Source organism: Plectropomus leopardus, chromosome 14, assembly GCF_026936395.1.
Source record: "Plectropomus leopardus strain MGB_pleo_1.0 chromosome 14, ASM2693639v1, whole genome shotgun sequence".
NCBI lineage: Eukaryota > Metazoa > Chordata > Actinopteri > Perciformes > Serranidae > Plectropomus > Plectropomus leopardus.
Genome location: NC_142189.1, coordinates 3,749,757 through 3,770,679, shown reverse-complemented (window position 1 = coordinate 3,770,679; position 20,923 = coordinate 3,749,757). Strand labels below are relative to the sequence as shown.

The 20,923-nt window shown below is 40.5% G+C and overlaps 2 protein-coding genes across 4 annotated transcripts in view; one reads left to right on the top strand and one right to left on the bottom strand.

Moving 5' to 3' along the window:
* Positions 1 to 1,699: 1,699 nt before the first annotated feature.
* Positions 1,700 to 8,196, bottom strand: ky (kyphoscoliosis peptidase). Its single transcript, XM_042500471.2, has 6 exons — positions 7,633 to 8,196; positions 5,994 to 6,108; positions 5,740 to 5,857; positions 4,087 to 4,278; positions 3,659 to 3,849; positions 1,700 to 3,528 (listed from the first exon to the last, which is right to left on the bottom strand). Exons 1-6 carry the CDS (start codon positions 8,194 to 8,196, stop codon positions 2,198 to 2,200), a joined length of 2,511 nt encoding a protein of 836 aa, XP_042356405.1. The 3' UTR covers positions 1,700 to 2,197.
* The window catches only part of slc4a11 (solute carrier family 4 member 11), a 154,065-nt gene continuing 141,237 nt past the window's right edge, over positions 8,096 to 20,923 (top strand). For 2 of the 3 annotated variants that reach the window (XM_088087810.1, XM_042500470.2), the window contains exons 1-4: positions 8,096 to 8,231; positions 8,603 to 8,797; positions 12,942 to 13,048; positions 15,407 to 15,574. In XM_088087810.1, coding sequence (XP_087943936.1) covers positions 15,514 to 15,574 — 61 coding nt within the window. In that variant the 5' untranslated portion in view covers positions 8,096 to 8,231; positions 8,603 to 8,797; positions 12,942 to 13,048; positions 15,407 to 15,513. Of the gene's footprint in view, positions 8,232 to 8,602; positions 8,798 to 12,941; positions 13,049 to 15,309; positions 15,575 to 20,923 lie in introns of those variants that run through there. The other variant, XM_088087812.1, reaches the window with a different exon arrangement.

The following is a 20,923-nucleotide window of genomic DNA, read 5'->3' as shown; positions in this document are numbered from 1 at the left end:
GCGCTCCATTATTGGGACTAGGAGATGTAGACTAAACAGAAACTGTCTGCGGAGTGTGTGTAAAAGTTGTGTTTTTTTTGTGGTTTGGCTACGAACGAAATCAGTTGAGAAAAAATGGCAGCTGAAATAGTGCTGAAAGAATGTGAGGAATCCTTGCATGCAGTTTTAGTCCTCCATTTCCTCATGCTGTGTGTGTGTTTCTGTGTGTGTGTGTGTGTGTGTGTGTCTGTGTGTGTCTGTGTGTCCTTGTATTGTTGCCAGGCAGATACAGTCCTCCACATGGCTAACCTCTGACATCAGCGTTTCCTCGCCTCTCTCCTGCCACCACTGTGCCGCCAGTTTCTCCCCAGCGACTCAAGGCAAGGCCCCCCGCCCAGATACACTTAACACACTTAAAAACACACTCTTACCATAACGCTAACACCGCTAACCGCCCGTTTTCTCCTCCCCGCCCCTGTATTGTATTTTTACCGAGGCAGTGAGCCGAGTCTATTTGTGGGCTATTATGACAGCCACATGTAAACACTCATCACTCTCACTGGCGTCTGCCAAATCCTGCAGCGTGGGCCCAGGTCACTGCAACAATAGTGCACTGTACAGGGCTGGATTTGTTCGTTTTTATTAAGTGAGATTGCAGGGGAGTTCTTTTAAACTGAAGCTAATAAGCCAATATGTTGCGTGTTTCGGTGGGGTGGAAAGGAAAGTATCACCAGCCTTGAAAACGTCTCCTGGGTTTTGACTATTTCCGGCTGCATGCCACGAGTTTGAATTCATGTTGTTAAACACGACATACACTCCGTTGCCAGTTTACTATGTAAGCCAAGTTAAAAGCTATGCAATCTAATACACCAATGCTGCAGTGACTCTTACCTTCATAAATGTTAAATTCAAATTATTTGGAATGCACAATGTTGAATTTTTTTGCCAATATGCAGAGTTCCCGCAGATCCTTAAAAAGTCTTAAAAGGCATTGAAGTCATTTGAAATAAGGCCTTAATTGGTATTGAATGGACTCAAATTAATTTTTCAAAAGTTTTAAAAAAGCTCAGACATGCTAAGTAAGACTTTATTAATTGTTTTTTTCTGACGTTGCATTGAAAAATCCCAAAATGATTGGCAACATCTATTTTTTTGTTAAATAATGTAATAAATTCTTTTTCTTAAACTTGTCATAATGGGGATTTAAACAGAGGAATCTCACATGCAGATTGAGAAACTGAATTGTTGAGAAATGACAGATATTTTCCAATTCTGTTGGTAAATTAAATAGATACTTTTATTATAGGACAATGTAATATGTTCATTTTCTCTGATGTGTTCCCCTTTAAAAATGATTGTTTTAATATTGTTAATATAGATCATTTAACCTTTTCTTTTCAAAAGTCATGTTTTCTGTTGCAATAAATATTGTGGGCAAAATAAAATTGTCCTTCAATTTTGGTTAGTAGAAAATTGGTCTTGACATTAAAAAAAGTCTTAAATCTACCTCTACCATCTAAAAAATAAAATAAGAAAAATACTTCAACTAAGGGTTGATGTTTGGAACACATTCAATTTATCAATTAAAAAAAATATATTGGTTAGTCATTTTGGCAGAAATCAGTATATTTAGTCACTTGGACATAAACATTGTATAATATGGTCTAGGTTCGCAATGTCGTGCAACCCTGACTTTTTGTGGGGGTAAATAAGAGTCGTCTTAATTGTTTTCACAGCATATTTTTATTGCACGCTTTTTGACAACCATTATTTAAGAGTGCAGGTTTATTTCTTATAACATATTAATATTAATAATGCACAAATGCACTCTTGATCAGTATTATATCATGGCTGAGCACCACAGCTGAGCACCAGTGTTTGTTTATTGTACTGAACACTACTTGGATCAAATAATAGCTTTCAAAAAAGTTGCCAAACAATTTCCACATAAGTTTGGCATTGCATTTGTACCACTTCATTGCTACAAAGTTCACACATTCACAGGATCATATTTCAAATTCAAAATTCGTACACCTTATTATGACTGTATCTGTGGTATGTTGATGCAGTTAAACCTGAAAGATTTTGGCTCACAGTTAGAATATTGGCAAATATTTGCTACCCTGGTGTTATTTGCATTAGTCCATAACAATGACCTCACAAGGCAGTTAACAGCTAATGTTCGGACAACCAGCCATCTGTTCTCGACCAGCTGTGTTCACACTTCTCTCTCCAGCTGCTTGATGTCAAAGGTCATCAAAACAGCCATGTCAGTGGACTCTCCCGAGGTTGCAGCGGCAAGTTTCAGAACTTTGAGACCATTTCCGCTGAAAACTTCTCCCTCCCAGACTCTGCTCTTATTCAGTTTCAAGTCAGTTCTTGTCTCTCCCATCACGCTCACTCTCTGGGCCCCAGGGACCCTCACCCTGAAGCGGACCCATGAGAGGGGCTCCAGCAGGCCCACACGAGGCTCAAAGAGCACGCAGCCTTTCCTCCAGGCTGAGTAGACGCAGGGGAATGGAGGCCCCGGCTGATCACAGCTGTTCCTCAGAACAAAGTCACACATGGGGTTAAAATCTCCACCAGGGGTGATCTTAGCATACAGGCCCAGCCGATACACCCCGGCGTCAGGTAGGCTGGCACTCACTGTCACCTTGCTGTCTGTGTACGTGCAGAAGATGTGCCGTGACAGCGGGATGGCTGCTGCTTTGTTCTCTTCTTTGCTCAGCATGGTGTGAAGCTCAAGGTCCCGCTGGTTGTGGAAGGTTATGTTACACTTGCCTTGCTGGGTGCTCACCAGCGCTGACGTGTGGCTGAATTTGGACAGCCCTGCTTCTGATGTGCGTGTCCCCGGCCCGCACGCCGAGCCAAGGTTCGGGGGGAACAGCTCATCCGTACCAATCACTTTGCCTTTGCAATGCAACAGGAAGTTTCCAGCATTCTGGAATTTGACTTCTGTTTTCTCGTAGTCCCGTACAAACACCGACAGCCGGTAAAAGCCACGCAAGGGGCACAGGACGTGGCAGGTCAGGACATCCGGTTGAATCTGAGTAACCAGGCAGCGCTTGGCTACAGCAGCTTCTAGCTCTGGGTGGACCAGTTCACACAGTGCCATCAGAGGCCTGGATGTCTTCAAAGACAACTCAAAGATACCTTCTTCCACCTCAGCAGCCTTACTGCCCTGGCTGCTGCTTGCAACGCCCAGAGATCCTGCAACAGGCTGCAGACCCCAAGACAAGAAGGGGTTCTCTGGGATCACCTCCATGGCCCTGGGGTTTGGACACTCAACTGTGAAGGAGCAGACCCAAATCAGAGGTGTGGTGGCTGTTTCAGGTCTGGCAAACACCTTCACGTCATACGTGCCGCTTGTAGGCGGCAGGAGCTGCAGCTTCATGCTTCGATGGGAAACCGTTAGAAGGCCAAAGGACGAGTTGCTGGACTCTTTCTGCTCTGGAGCTCCACAATGGAGAAAGTCCTGGTGCTGCGTGATCTCATAGGTAAAAGTTGTTGGCCTGGAGAAGCTGAGGGACACATTTGCCTCGCCATCATCTGAGAGGGAAACAAGACATTAATTTTTTTAAAAATGTTCTCCTACATTGAAAGATCTTGTTGGCAAAATTCAAACATGTAGCCTGAATTAATATGAAAGAGGCAAACACTTGCTCATTCTTGGACAGACCTGTGACGATGTGGCAGTGATGAGGCTGAATCAGTCTGAGCCCCATGTTGAAGAAGGCCGAGGTCTTGAAGACCCTCCTCTCAAACTCCTCCAGGGGGATGGGCGTGTCCAGGAGCTGCCATTTCTCCTCATCGGGGAAGTGCGTCTCAATAAACTCCTCTGGGTCCGTTAGAAAATAGAAATCATCGAACCTTGGAGGCAACAGATGGAGACAGCAGACTGGTTTGAGACTCAACTCGCTGCTGGTTTTGTGTGTATGATGATAAACAAAAGAGGAAACTCTGACTTGTCACCGTTGTAGGGCTTTGGTGCTTTTGTGGAATTGCAACTCAAATTCCCAGTTTGGGTTTTTTTCACAGAAAAAAAAACTTTCCTACTACATTCCTCCCTTTGTGGTGAATTTAGTGGAATTTGTTCCCTTTTCAAACCTTTTGACGAAGTTTTCATGTTCCATATCCACTCGTCCTGCCCCCCAACAGGCGTCCAACAGGAACCACTGTCCTCCCAGGAGCACAGAGTTCCACAGGTGATCAGATTTCACATTCTTGAGGCTCTGGCCCTGAAGATACCCGATGCCCTTACTGTGGCCCGGAACCTCTTGGCACTCGATGCCCACCTCTCTGTAAACACAAACCAAACAGAGCACGCTCACTGCCTTTTGTCTGCCAAGTCCTTAAACTCAAGTTCAGGGTTGTTGTTTGCAGTTTCGCCACCAAGTGGTGGCCACTAGCCAGCCCCGCAAAAATACTTGCAAAGAATTGGAGGCCACTTTGTGGTGTTTTTAAACTTGTTCCCAGTAAATGTTTTGTTCCTTTAGATCAATGTACTTCTTCAAATTAAAGCGACATTTGTCTTTTTATGGAATAGCTTGTTTGAAGAACAGTCGGCATGTGCCAATACATATGTACAAATGTGCAAATACATAACACCTTTCCTGAGAAGTTATGATGACATGGTTGGTGTTAATATGCCCTCAGTCAGGGATACTCAGCCTGCTTTGCTTGTAGGCCACTTCTGCAAAATGACAGGCGGCATCGGGCCAGTTGCAACAGTGAAGTGACCTGCAATTCCTTTAGGGTGACCATGGCCCCTGCTTGTGGGTGCCACTGTCAGGCTACCCATTTGGAAAATTTGTGGGGGCACCACTGATTGTTTGCGCTGTAGATCTTCAGTTTGATCAGTTAAGTAGACTTTATTTATAGTTGAAATGTCTAGTGCCTTGAACTTAGAATGGACCAAGGATTCAGAGCGCCGCACAATACTGAAGGACTGGACGGTAGAGTGGGGATAGAATGAATATTGAGTGTATGCTGACATCTAGATGAATGAAAACTTCTGAGAAATTTACTGCAGTATGTTTTTCTCCGTGAGTATACGTTATTGTTATTCTTTCAACATGCCTCTCTTGAAAAATAATGAAATTCTTATTGCGGCATAACAACACTAACCTCAAGTGTTGTTGGAAAAACTCTTCCAACCCACGCTCTTCAAATGTTTTAACCAGCAGGTGAACATAGGGAAGCATTTAGTAGCTTAAAAGCCAGCTGTTTCCCCTTAATCATCAGGTGTACATTGAAATAGAGCCAAACAAAAAGTAAATTAACACATATATTTGGAGAGTTATGTCTTTGACCAATAGAGTGCTGCAGAAATGAGTCCTAAAATGCAGAAATTAGTTCCCATTTTTGCACTTCCGGCTCCCTCAGCTTAAAGGAGTCAGTGGGTTCTTTGAATGGATTTTTGGTTAGTTGCCAGAAATAAGGTCTGTGGGTAACCCTTTAAAACTTGAACAAGTTTGTTTGAATTCTTTCAAAAACAAGGAGAGAAGGCAATGAGCAACGTAACAAGACATTGCACAAAAATTAGCAAGAAATTAGTAAAAAAGTTACTTGAAAATCATCACCTGAAAAAAGAAATGTGAAAAACAAACAAGAAAATGACCTAAAAGTGCTGAAAATTAAAAAACAATACTCTATATAAATGAACAACTGTTGTGACATTGTCTCCCAGTGTTTTTTAAGACATTGTGAAAAAGCCAAAATGTCTAATTTATTTAAAGGTTTCAGTTTTGTTTTGTTTACCTGCACATCTCTGTACACAGGCTGGAGTAGCCGCAGCACACACCCCGACCGGCTGCAATCACCTCCTCCGGGGAGCTCAGCTTCTCCGAGCGGCCAAGGTAACCACTCACATCGTACTCTATAAAGACAACAATCCTTTTATTCTAAAACAAGGCGAACATATAACACCTGCTCTTAAACAACATATCCTAAAATCCATACTGTGGCATAATACAAAACACTGGGATTTATATATAGTTCAGTGAAATACAAACCGATGTTGTGGCACAGCCAGACCCAGATGGCACGAAGCCTCTCCAGCTCATTTCTGGCTCCTTGTGTGATGCTCTGCACTATCGTCTTCACATCGTACACACATTTTTCCTTCAGCTGCAACACACAGAAAAAAAAAGATATTGCCTGTTTGATAAAATGCAGTTTTAAAGTAATTCAGTCAATCAAACAGTTAATCAATCACTTTATTTATATAGCACTTTTCATACAAGCAAAACTCTAACACAACACACACGCACATTACGCAGCCACACAAGCTCGTGGATAAAAAAAAACAAGACTTTGTAATTAACTGAAGCACTTTAATAAGAGTACTCATCAAAAGTGGGAACTGAGGAAACACTAGATGCATGCTAAAACCTATAGATTATATCTAAAGATAGAGTCTTTGCATTCGACAAGCATAAAAAACTTTCCTGTTAGCCGTTTTTTTCTTCAGCTTACAGCATCATCCTGTTTGCCAGCATCCTTCAGTGTCATTCAGTGCATTCAGCAAACCAGGTTACCCTCCATGCTCAAGGCTGTGAGTGCTGCCTGAGAGCTGTGGTACTTGTCATGGTTTTATTGCAGATGATGAGTAGATGTTGTCATTCCTCAATGCTTTCTTTGCAGAGCAAAGAGAGAAACACAAAGACCGTCTCTTTGTTTTGATGCTCTTAGTTATCTTGGGTTGCTGCAAATGTTCTCTTATTTGGAGTTATTGGCTTGTATAGCTTGTGTTCATTGAGATTATAAGTATGCATGAGCTAGAGTGACAAACTATAATTTTGAAGTCCTATATGTAGGTTACCTTTTTGAAATTTGAGCAAATTGGTTTGATTTCTTTAAAAAAATAAAAGAAGGGAGAAGGCATGGCCAAAAAGTTTGCAAAAGGTCAGTAAAAAAAAAGATAACTACCTGAAAGTATGCATACAAAAAATAAATAAAAATGAGTGCTGAATTTTTTTGTATTTATTTTTTTCTGTAATATAATTTTAAACATTAAATTACGATAATTATGAAGATTCTGGGGCATTCTCACATTTTTTTGGGGTAATTTTCTTATAATTATCCCCTATTTAATTATTTTTTTAGGTAATTTTCTTGTCACATTTTCCTATTTTTTGCATTTCAACCAAGTTGGTTGTAGATTTTACTTGAATAAAGGATATTTCCTCCACCACTAGTGCCAGGTGAGCTAGCCATAGATGTACTCTTCCTTCTGCACGGTGATACGTTTGTCAGGTGGAGTTTGGTAGAAAGAAAATAGATTCTACATGAAACTGCTCACAGGTCTGTGGTCCGCCTTTTTTTGGTGCTACAAGCCGAGAACCATCTCGTGTCGTTATATTGGAGAGAAGGCAGACATCTCTCTTGACACTCTGCAACTCACCCCAAAATAATCTAGACTGATACATAGCTCTACAGGTGAGAAGGAAAATATTTATTTTTGATTTTAGGGTGAACTGTCCCTTTAAAAGTTGAAGCATGGGCTGATGTTGTCACTGCTGAGGTTAAAGATTCAGTTAATACCAGTAAGAAGAGATTGGCAGGCAGATCTGCACTTTGGCTGCCAACAATAAAAGTCTTAGCACCTCTTGTGTTATGTTATACCAGGATATGAAGTGTAAGCGTCCTCACCTCCACTCCGGCCCTGATGACATGAGTATCAACCCTGTGGAAGACCTCTGAGCTGGCAAACAGGTCCTTTCGTTGCCTCCTCTTCCCCGCCGCCACAGAGCCAGGTGCCACCCTCTGTCCCAGGTGTGTTTTCGCTTTCAGGTGCCTGTGTTCCTCCGCCTCCTTCCTTACCGCGCTCTTCTTCACCACAGTGATGGTCCGGGCCGCGCTCTCGGACGACAGCTGCCTCTTCGCCGCAGGACGCTGATCTTCACTTTCAGCCGCTAGTTTCTCGAACACGCTCTGCCTGGAGAGCACAGAACTCTGGGAAGCTTCTGCACAGACCAGGACCTGTGCGGCTCCCTCGGGGGGAGGCTTCGGACTCCCCTTGGTCTCATGATGTACCAGAGCTCCTACCACAGCAACAGAGCTCGAGTCGCTTGTGATTCGTTTCTCCTGGAGGTCGTTGAGCTCCAGGGCCTTAACCTGGACGCATCCCTTCTGTGTCACCTCATCTTGCTGGGAAAGGCGCGCAGCACAGGAGAAGGGGAAGGAGAACTTCTGGATGGCAACTTTAGCTGACATTATGCTGGAAGCATGGTGCCCTAACCGAAGAGAAGGTAGATGCTATTCAAAAGACGGTATTTTTAACTGTTACAGGTACATTTTCAGTACCTTGACATGGCTGCAGAGGGAAAGATCTATATTGCTGCACTGAAAGTATTTTCTATACAGTACATTCTGTGTAAGACAGTGATGAATTGGCAATTATATCATGTCTATTCATGACCAGAAAGGTTGGAATCATTAGTCACTGTCACAGCTAACAGCGCAAAGAAAGTCAGAGCTTCCACCAGATTAGAGTGACCTTATAACTTCCTGTGTGTGATGAACCTGCAGATTGATGACCGTATTCAGCACATCTTAAGAATGAGCAACATGTGTGAACAAGCCGGTGACTGTTTGAAAATGACTTGTTCTGTTGAAACAGTTTGGCACAGCGGAGACGCCGACCGTCCTTCAAATGCTGACCCGGGCCGAATCTCCCCGCGCTGGCAAGTATCTGCCCGGCTCAAGCGTCCTTCAGCAAGTCCTATCAGCTCCGTGGGTGCTGAGCTGCAGCTGACCCTGACCTCAGACCTTCCTAGAGTGCGGCTAAAGTGAAGGTCCCAGAGGATTGCATAAGGTATCACCGCTCACAGCACAATCATAAACTCACAATCTTAAAATAAAATCACACAGTGTTTAAGTGTCACTGTTTATAATAACTACTCAAAAATCAGATTTATGCTCACAAAATTAAAGGTGGGTTTACATCCCTAAAAAGCGGCTGAGGTTTTTACTCACCCTGAGCGGATTTAAAATGCCTGCTGGATGTTTTCTGGAGTGTCGGGCAGAGATGTTTCCACTGTGTGTTCTCAGTGGTCCCCAGTTGCAGGGGGGAGGCTTATATACCCTCCCAGTGGCCTGCCAGGACAGGCCCCAGAATAACAGGCCTAAAAATACTACAAAGCAGTTAAGACCAGCCAATAGAGTAAGCCCCAACTGAGGAGTGTGACGTCTGTGTGTGTGTATTTGTAAGTGTGTGTGTGTGTGCACGGGTTTACAGATGTATGTTCTGATGTGTGTGCTCTGTACATGCATCAGCTAAACAGTGCGTACACACTGCAGCATATCTGAGCACAGCGTGAATGTGTGTGTGTGTGTGTGTGTGTGTGTCGGCATGTGTCCATATGGATTGTGAATATGAGCGGTTGTGCGGCGTTGGCGACGGGTGGGAGGGTTGGCGCGTGAGCATGTGTTGGGTTCGACGGAGGGGTCGGATTCAGCGAAGAGTTGGTCGTTCAGAGAAAGGCACAGAAGAGTTTATGAAGAGTCCTGGCATACGATAACGCCCACATCGACATCAAACACACGCGGTCGCCACTGTTTCTGCCACACACACGCTCAGATACACAGTTTACTTAATCTCTGTTGCATTTTGCAAGAAAGGCACCAGATTAAATATGTTGATCACTTTATTAGAGATGTAGAGATGATCACGTTGGTGGATGAAGTATCTGAAATATATACTTGAGTAAAAGTAAAAGTAGCGAGAAATATGTAGACATAGATTTTTTTTTTTAAAGCTACATTTATAGTTTTGAATGATTACATTTTTTGAGCATTTTTTCCAAGTCTTGTTTGCCTTCTTTGGGTTTTTTTTTTAACTTTTTTTAAAAAATATATTTAATATATAAACTAAATTACAGAATTTTCTTCTAAGTTCTTTCTAATTTTTTGGGGTAATTTCTTTTTTCATTGCTCATTGCCTTCTCGTGATTTATGATTTTACTTGTGTCATGGTGCAAAGGTTTAAATACTTGTGAAAGGCGTCTGAAAGCAGCACCAAGTCACTCCAGGTTTCAAAGGGTTAAAAGGGAGCATGCATTAGACTTAAAGAAAAACTAGGTTTTTTTGCAAATTAAAGGATTTAAGGAGCAAAATTCAGTCTTCCCATTACTTCACTAGTCAGTCTGTCCATTCCTTCTCACTTTATTTAGAAAATGTAGGGGAGTGAAAGTGAAAGTTTACAGATATTAAAACTCAAGTTAATTACAAATACATCCAAAAAATACTTAAGTCCTGGAACGAAGTATTATCACTTTGTTATCATACACCATTTGATGAAAGTCAAATCAGGTTTAATAGAACAAATCAGTGTCACACACAGTGTCTGAAAACATTTACAGGCTTTTAACAGCTACAGTTCTGAACACGGCAGGTGGCAAACAGATGGTTTATCAGCACTTTTATCACTAAAAACAGCTGCTGCTGCAGTCAAAACCTACTCTATGAGACCAATGAGAGTTAAACAACACAGTACATTTGTGAGCCAGAAAATAAAACCCCTGCAACACTGAGGGAACTGTAGAGTTGGATTGTAATTATCTGTGAGTTCATCAATATGAGCAACCTCTTTCACATCGCACATTGTTATTTGCATTATTGTTACTGTAAAGATATTAATTATAGATTATATTTTTTGTACAAATTGACAAACATTTGGCTGAAAAAGGCTGAGAGAGAGATCGCCTTCCTCAGCTGGTGTAATCGGATATGCCAATGTGGAACAAAATAAATAAAATATTTGACATGCAGGAAAGAGGAAAATCCAGAGAGTTCATAACCAAACAAGAAATAAAGAAAAAAAGGTTTCCCACAGTCAAAAAAACCCAGGAATTTCATAATCTCATTTCCAGGCCTAAAAATGTCATGGAATTAGTACAACAACAAAAAAAGAAAGAAATATTGCAAGTTTTGGAAAAGTAATAGAATTGTATTTTTATTTTTATTTTTTATAACTCTCCCCCTTTTTTTAAGACAAATTTTAGGTCATTTTCTTAAATTTAATTTCTTTCAGTTTTTGGAACATTTCTTGTCAAGTTGGTTATTGCCTTTTTCCCCTTGTTTTTGAAAAACAACAACAACAAAAAAACAAGAAGATAAAAGTGATGTCAAGCAAGGTTTTGAAGGGTTAAGCACAGTACTGGAGTAAATGTACACACCTAAATCAGAATCAGGATTACAGGGATAAATTGTGGTTGGTTACAGTCGCTCTGATGTCAGCATAGAGAATTATTGCAAGTACTAATAATTACAAGCACAGGTATATAAAAATATAAAATAGACACCCAATATTAGTAAACAATTAGCACTAGTATGTAAATATTTAAAAATAAAATATGTATTATATGTTGAGTATATAAAGTGTGAAAAAATGTAAATAAAAAGAAATGCACCAATAGATAATTAGCATCAGTATCTGAATATTTAAATTAAAATATGTATAATGTGCTGATTATTTAAACTGTGTAAAATATAAAACTGAGCCTAATGCTACAATGCAATGTATAAAACTAGTATGTAAGTTGAAATTATAAAAATATATACGTGTGTGCAAAGCTACAATGAAAACATAGATATTCATAAGGAGGAATAACAATAAGAATACGAATAAGAATTAAATATAGCCTAATTTCAGCAGTAAAAACCTTTGAAAGGAAATCGATCCATGAATCCAGCTTTTGTCAAACTAAAAAAAATAAAATCAAGAGAAAGGAGGATATGTTTTTAGGTGATCGCCACACAGATACAGTATTACATAACACCACCATATGTTGGTGTTGATGTTGACGCCTGGGCACGGCGGAGGGACAACCACCTCCGCTGGTGGTGGATCCTGAGCCAGCTGACTGTGAAACCGCAGAGTAATAATGCCATCTGGAACAGCTGTCAGCCAAGGAATCTCGCTCTGGCTTATTAGGGAGAGCAGAGGAGCGGGGGGGGATTCTCTCCAGCTCAAAGCGGGGTGAGACACATGGAGGGGAGATGAGAAGCTCTGATATGGCAGAGAAATGAAAAGGAAATCACTGCAGGCTGAAAAGGAGAAATGTTAATCTGCTTCCAGGCATTAGTGAGTTTCTCATCGTAGTGAGAAAATATGGATTTCAGTCCCTTTTGGGTTCATGAGCTTTAGATGACTGTTTTCTGCTCAAATTCAGCAACCATTCGCACAATTTGACATCACACAAAGATGGTTTCTTAATTTTAGAGCATTTGTATCATTTCAGTTAGTAGACTGCGTGCGTCTTTAGCACAGTAATCACTAAATACACATCCAAAACTGGGCTCAAAATGACAGAAAAGCAGTTATCGGCAAACAGAAAAGTTTTTCTGCTGATTATTTCTACATTAATGATAGTGTACATTTTATTTAAATCTTAAATCAATTTAAATCTTAAGGATAGTTTAGATATTGTGAGGTGGGGTTGTATTTGATATCCACAGTCGTGCATCCCACTGTGGAGAAGCAGACAGGAGTACAACCGTGGGGCCTAAGCAAAACACTGCTGCAGACGGAGGCAGAAGCAAATGGCATTATAGACACCTTAAAAAACAATTTCAATGCAAACTGAGCAAATTGGTTTGATTTCTTTCAAAAAGGAAAAAAAAGGCAATGAGCAACGAAAAGGACCAAATGTACCAAAAATTTGCAAGAAATTTATAAAAGGTACAAGAAAATTACCAGAAAATTTGTAAAATAAACAAACAAACAAAAAAAAGAAAACAAAACGAAACAAGGAAAGAACCTAGCTTCTGACCGCCTGCAAAATCGGGGCATACCAACTGACATCTACTGTGTGAAATACACTGACTATGTAAAAGTACCTCATACAACCCCACTTGAAAAAATCTAAACTATCTCTTTCAGTACTTACCTACATAATTTAACAGAAATAGAACTGTTAGTCAATGTCCTCTTAATGGGTTTTTTGTTTTTTTTCTAGTGGTGGTCTTCCTCAGCAGAGACGGGTTTCTATACCACTTAGGTCTCAAGATGACAGCTCTACTATCTCCATGTCCTCTCCACAAACTCCACCCACAGAGGAAGACGGTGAGATGTGATTAAAAGTCAAGAAAAAGCAAGGACGTGTACCTTGAGTCTAGTTTCTAATTTTCTGATCAACTTTCACACTGAATTTATATAGTACCAAGATAATTCAAATTGCAATCTGCACCGTGAACAAGACAAATAAAGGTATTTAAAAAAATCATTAATTTGGAATGTGCATGAAATAAAAGTGTCATTGAAGAAAATAATCAGAGATGTGGCAAAGAAGATCATTTAAAATTCGGACATGGAAGTGGCTGAAGTTGGGGTGCATCACGAGGGGGTCCTGGGTGTGTGTGTAGCTAAATCCATCTTTGCAGTGTTTGCTTCTGACTGGAGGCACAAAAAACTGTTTCCTTGAGATCTAAAGGACCAACTGGCTTTTTATTCCTCAAACATATCAACAACATATTTTGGCCTTGGGCTGTTGTTTATAAACCAGCAAAAGCACTTTTTAAAATCTATTCTGTAACTAACATGGAGCTTGTGTAACGTCCTCAGCTGTCTTCTCGTTATTGTAGCAGCCGCAACCTAAATGTGTTGTCTTTTCGAGAAGATCAAGAACAAGCGATGCTCCCTGCTGGAGATGAAGGCATGAACGAGTTTCTCTAAATCTCACGTGGAACGGAGACCTCTGATTCTTGCTATTTTTAGATGATAAAAAGCTGATTTAGTCATTGCTGTGTTGTCGCAGCAGCTGGAACTACAACCTGAATCCATTAAAACAAAAGATTTCTAATTTGTACTTTTTCATTATAGCAAATTTGAAGAGTGATGAAATGGCTGATTCCTACCTGCAGATATGAATAAATGTTTGATCAGGTAGAGTCTCTGGGATACAAGCTTTGTTAAAGGTGTTCTTATAAGAGGGTTCTGTATAAAGTACTTCTACGTGTGGGTTATTGGCATGAAATGATTAACCATTTGAAACCTGAACAAATTGCCTTTATTTTTTGAGATATGGATATGGGAAGAAGGCAATGAGCAAGTAAAGAACAAATGACTCAAAATTGTCAAGAAATTAGTAAAGAAAAAGGGGAGCTGTGTTGGAGATCCGCGTTGTGGGAGATCCGCACTGCCAGCAGATGTGTCTGAGATCCGCGCTGTGAGAGATCCACGCTGCCAGCAGATGCGTCGGAGATCCGTGCTGTGGGAGATCCACACTGCCATCTGCCATTTCGAAAATCCGTGCTGCCAGCCTGTGTTGGAGATCCCCGCTGTTGGAGATCCGCCCTGCCAGCCTGTGTCAGAGATCTGCTCTGTTGGAGAACCGCGCTGCCAGCCCCTGTGTCAGAGATTTGCGCTGTTGGAGATCTGCACTGCCAGCCGCTGTGTCAGAGATCTGCACTGTCGTAAATCTGTGCTGCCAGCCGCTGTATCTGAGATCTGCGCTGCCAGCCGCTGTGTCAGAGATCCCTGCCGTTAGAGATCCCCACTGCCAGCTGCTGTGTCAGAGATCCACGCTGTCTGAAATCCGCACTGCCTGGCTGTGTCGGAGATCCGTGCTGCCAGCTGCAGTGTCAGAGATCCGCGCTGTTGGAGATTAAACTGATCCGAGTTCAGGAGTAGACTCGCCCATTAATTATTATATTTCCTGGTTGGTAATCAACGTCAGGTTATCACTGACTTGAGATCAGTGGGAGAGCTTGGACATGTCATTTTCTTTTTCTGATATTCTTTTTTGGATCAGATCTTATTTTTCTGTTTTCTAATTTTTAGGTAATTGGCTTGTACTTTTTTCTACTTTTTGGGGGTCTTTTCTTCTAAAGTTGCTTATTGCTTTTTTCCAAAGTTTTTGAAAGAAATACAAATTTTCCCAGATTTCAAAGAAAAATAACAGAAAAAGAACTTTATTGTCTAAAAAGGGTCTTCTTTACCCAGGTGTTTACAAACATGATTCTAAAAACATTAATTTAATGTAGACACATTTGAGTTTGATTTGTTTTCTTGTTAGTCCAGGCATCAAAAGTCAGTCAGAATTGGTTTCGATTAAGTTTTAATTTTAATGGTTGTTAAATTTGAATCCCGTATTGTTTCTTTGTTACTGCTGCAGCTCCTACAGAGACACACAGCATCTGTAGCTGGAGGCAGGTGTCACTTCCGACATCAAACTATTAACCCTGTATCCACTCAGCGTGAAACTTCGCTGCAGCTCCGCGAGGTTGCCTTCACGCGCGGCTCATGCATGTAATGTGAACCCGGAGTGACAGTCCGAATCAGCGGTCTCGTGCGTGCAGCGCGCGGTGGGCGGGGTCGCTGGCTCAGGCAGCTCGGCGGGCGCGTGCTGTCGGCAACACCTGGTGATGACCGTTGATTACTTAATGATACTATCGTGACTTTTTTTTCCTCTCTTAAATGTAGCCACCGGATAAAAACAACCCCCCCTCTGTGTTACTGGTCTCCTGTGAAGAAGTGAAGAGAAGCCGGTGGGAAAAACACTCCGACGGTATCTGGACACCGGGGACGGTATGAGAACTGTGAAGGACGATGGAGAGGTGACGGAGGTGTCAGTTAATCGGTTTACAAGAGGTAAGATGCATTTTATTTTTTTTAACTTCTTGCTGACGGTTTTCACACGCGTAAACTGTCGTGGCACGTGTGCTCTGTGGAGTGAAAACTGTATTTTATTCATTATTTGCTCAACTGTGTCGAAAAATGATTTGATATTGTCATGCATAGTGTAAGTCAGTGAGCTGGCAACAGACTTGGTTAAACTGCATTGTGTGTGAGAGAGATGGAGAGATAAAAGACAGATGTAGAGAGAGAGACTCCTTAATTAAATGGGACCCACAAACTGCACCAGAGGAGGGCCACTTTACTAAAGAGGAAAATTAGGCAGAGTGGGACCTAGACTTGAGAAACAGCCTTAATTATATAGTTTGACCTGCTTAACCGTGTTTTTAGTTGATATTTCTCCGTTTTTACCGTCATTTAGTACTAGTTAAAGTGCTGTAGGAAACCTACAAACAACAATATTTACTGTATCATCAAGGCAACAAATAAGACTTACTAAAGGCAAAATAAAAATGAAGAAAAGTATTTTTATTTTACGTGGCAATACCTACTGGGATTTGTGCAATAACAACACTAGACCTGGCAATTTCTTGACTCTGGCACTTCATATTTATCGACTAGCATTTTTATAACTACCTCTTTCATATTGTGTGCAGTTTGTTTTTTGCAGTGTGCTTTATGTTTTTTATATTGTATGCAGTATGTGTCTTTTTTTAAGTCTTTGCAACAGCACTCCTAATTTTGTAGTATCATGCACATTACAATGACAATAGCGGCGTTGTTTTCTATTCTGAAAAAGAAATGTCGAGGCATGTTGCAGTTTTGGTGGATTTCATATTATCTTTGCATACCTTACAGTTGAGTCACATAACTTTCTTAAAGGTCAGGTGTGGAAGATTTTGGTTGGATTTAGCTCAACTTGCAGTCTTCTGCAGCGTTTATTGTTCAGGAGGTTTTTAGCAGGACCACCCCTTTTTTTTTTTTTTAATAACTGAAGATCTAGATGTACAGAAGGTTTTTTACTGGGGGCCGAATTATCAGTAGATGTCTCTTCTTCTCCAAAACAAACAGGCCTGGTGATTTAAACCGGTAAAGCACTGAATAAAGCAGGAGCACATTAAAAATCAGTGTTTTTCTTATGCTGTCTGGCATGTCGGAGACGGGCCATGGGCCCAGCACTATTTTGCTCCAATAACTTTAAGATGTAGACCTTCAGGAGGTTTTTACCAGGAGCTGAATTATCTGCAGAGGTCTCTTCCTCTCCAAAACAAACCTACCTGTTGATTTAAACCGCTAAGAGCCCTGAATGAAGCAGTTTCACTTTACAAATCTGTGTTTGTGCCGTGACGTTAGCCCTGCACCTGTTAATCTGTGCTCACCTATTTTCTCCTATAATTTAAAATACAGACTTTTAGGAAGGTTTTACTTGGAGCCGAATTATCTGCAGAGGTCTCTTCATCTCCAAAATAAACAGACCAGGTGATGTTAACCAGAAAAAGACATTGTGTTTTTCTGACGGTGCTGATTATAGAGTGGCTGCTAACTAGTGCAGCCCAGGTAAAGACAAAAACATGCAAAAGGGCCAACAGAGAGCCTAGAGAGAGTTTAGTTTGTCCCTTATGGACTACTGTAGAAACATGGTGGTGCAACATGGCAATCTCCATGGACGAGGACCCATGCAGATATAAACAGCTCTTTCAAAGATAATGAAAACATGATCATTCATATTCTCAAGAGATAAACACTCAATACAGCATACTCATTATGTTATGTTCCATTTTTGCCAATTTACCCCCCTGAATCCTACACACTGCACAGATACCTAGCAGGTTTTCTCCCAAGACATTTTATATCAGGAGATTTGTTCAGGAATTCAGCAGAATTTATTATATATAGATGGAGGAATGTTGGACACATATGGAGAGTAAACAGTGTCGCTGGTGCCAAAACTCATGTAAACAAACAGCTTTGCAGCGAACAAACAGGGAAATGTGGCATCTTGAAAACGTCACGCTGTACAATATTAGCAGCTTCACATTTACATTTTAGGTCCTCTGGGAATATATAAATAAGCTTATCTTCGAGATAATCATTTTGATTTTGAGAGTGCAATGGCCAGAGCCACAGATAAGGTGATAAAATACTGTATTCCCATAACCCAATGACAATTTAGAGGAGAAGTAATTTAATAGGCTTTAAAATACGATAACTTTAACAGACAGACAAAATGTGCAAAATCTATGAAAATACAATACATGTAATTATGTGCAAAATATTTCTTTTCTCAATACTGTATTTCCATATTTGCCCATGAAACTGACTTTTTACTTAGTCCTTATTCTGTGACAAAAAGAGAGTCGATTCATTAATTACTGGCTCAACAGAAAAGTGATCAGCAACAATGTCCCCTATCAGTTAATCATTCAGATCATTCAAGTGAAGAATATAAACATTTGCAGCTTTTCTGTAATTCTTTATCACTGTAAATTGAATATGTTTTGGTTTTGAAGTGATAAGCAGACAAAACAAGAAATTCAAAGATGTTGCCTCAGATTCTGTGCGACTGTAACAGACTTTTTTTGTTGTTGTTAATTTTGGACATCTTATAGACTACACAGGTCCATAATTCTTAATTTTTTAACTTTTGTGTTTTTATATCATACTGTTGCTCCCCAATAGATTTCTGTATTTATATAATACAAACACTCAAGCTTTGTTTGTAGCATGTCTGTTTCAGTAAACACAGTGACTGTGGTACCGCGTACAACCCCACTTAAAAAATCGGTAAAAAAACCCTTTCAGTCATTAATCTAATATATTATTATTATTGCTCTGACATATGACACTGCTTTTTGCTACCGGCTGACTGGACGTTTCCATTTGAAAACCCACAAAAGAAGTCAATGTCTAATAAGGATCAATCCGCACTTAATGAATAATGTAAATAACTATTAGCTGTAGATGTGATAGAACGGACGGCTTTAAAAATAAAATAAAGTATCCTATGAACCATAAATTGTCAAAGAAAAATAGTTTTTCTTCATCAGGTTGGATTTTTTTTGTCGTCTTTTACAACTCAGCTCCTTCATCAAAATGAAATCAAGGCGCTTGTAATTGGAACACTTTGCAGAAAGACACACGATTAGCCTTTTGAACCTTACTTTTCCTTATCTTGTATTTTTAATTGGCGGCTGCAGAACAGAGGCTTTACAGCCCTGAATCCTCACAAAGTTCAGAGCCTTGTTTAAAAAATTCTGTGTGTTCCATGACCTTGAATTTGCCCCAAACAAGCACTTTTTTCTCCCTTATCATCCTGTGCGTATTGTGTAACTGTCCGTCTTAACCAGGATTACCTCTTTTTTTATCTGCCATTTGGCCGGCACTTTCATCCTGAGCTCCTGGTGGACTTGAGAGTGCATACATGTTGTTTTGTTCCGGTGGGAGTCGAGCTTCTATCTCTGACGCTGTTAACGCCATGCTCTACATGTCGACCCACTCAGGAGGATACACCATGACCCTGTCAGCACTGTACAGTGCACATTAAGAAAAAATGATGTAGGGGGTCGAGCCATATGGGTTGTTGATGGTTGACTACATTTTAAAATGGACTTCGAGGTTAGCTGTCATTTGGTGTAGGATACAGAGAGCAACAGTTTCTTAGTATATTAATATAACCTGTGTGTATTTTTGACTTTCCAAGACTTGAACTGTGTGCAGATACTACGGCTTCTAGATATGTTCTAAAAATCTTCAGTGTTTTCCCTGAGAGACTTACACACTCTTTAATAGCATTTAAACCACAGAAGTCAAACTTTTCATTACAAACTCTGAGTGCAATCCAACTGCAAGAATGAATGTTGCTTCTTAAAGTTTCTGCAAACCACAGATATGATTCTTTTTTGATCATTATGAAGTGGATACTATGAAACTTTATGGGTTTTTTTACACTTCAGCAGCACTGTGGTTAATGTGTAGTTTGGTTTAGGCACAAAAACCACTTGGTTATGGTTAAGAAAAGATTATATTCTGGCTGAAAATACGCTGATTTGATGGCACAATCCTCACCGTAAATTTAGTGTGGCCTTGGTAAAAAAACACTGTTTTTTCATGGCACTATCGAAGTTGGAAATGAAGTGTTGTCCCCGTAAAAAACAACCAGTTTTTGTGGCACAGTCCTGGCTGGAAACGCAGCAGTATCGCTGTAAAATCAACTGTTTGTGGCACTATTCTGCATGTAAATGAAGCGACATCTCAGTGACAACAAACACTTTGTGTGGCATCGTGCCGGCTGGAGACAAAGCACTTTACGTTACTTTTCTTTACGTTTCAACAACGCTGTGGTTAACTTGAGCTTAAGTTTGGGCACAAAGACCAAAGACCAAAGCAGGAGGCAAAGCAATATCTCAGTAAAAAACAACCACTTTTTGTGGCGCTATGGTGGCTGCAAATGGAGCAACGGGTCAAGAAACGAAGCGATGATACACTAAAAAAATAAACGGTTTTGTTGTTTGTGGGTCTTGAACAGCAGCCTGCAGCGTCCTGCAGCCTGGGAGGTCTTTATGCCAGCCAACATCTCGAACAATGACAGAGTCAGCTCATAAAAGACATCATTTTACAATCGTTGATATAATTAATATGAAAATCCAAATGTGGCTTGCGGAAAATGCCGACATTTTCTTCTGGCGACTGGGTTGCTGAGTGACAGTGATGTAATGGTTTGTCTTTTGAATCCCTCTTGAATTATCTGAATACTGTCATTACAGTAGGTCCATGTCTTAGCGTGTGCAACAATTAAATCTTGCATAACTATTGAATCAGACTGTTTTTTCATTGATTTTTAATGAAAGGACACATTTTGTTGGCAACACGGCCACATAGTTGAACCTTGAAGCCGAGCAATATTTGAGGAATGCACCATAAATCACAAAGAATTCAAAATGTTTTCCAAACTGAGATAATCAAACTTCACAAAATGCACCTTGGAAAAAGATGCTTTTTTTGTATAACAGTCTTTATCTGTCCAAAACTCAAAACAGGGTATTAGACACGAGCTAACCCAAGGTCTTGACTGTATTCAGTATTTGTTCTTATTGATATAAAGAAATAAATATTATGTAAGTATGAGCAATGTTTTTAGTGTTTTTCTGTAATTAAGTCACTTAACCTTCTCTGCCTCCGCTGTCCATCTTGAATGCCCGTGTCAGTGTTGTGTTCACGGACGCGTGGGAATTTGGTTCACAGTGTTAATTGTCCGTTAAGTGTCATTCATTATTCGCTGTCTGGCAGGACTGCGGTCGCGTCAAGTAGCTATTGGTGAAGACATTAATCAATCAGCTCCGACAGTGTGACTCACTTAGCGCTCTG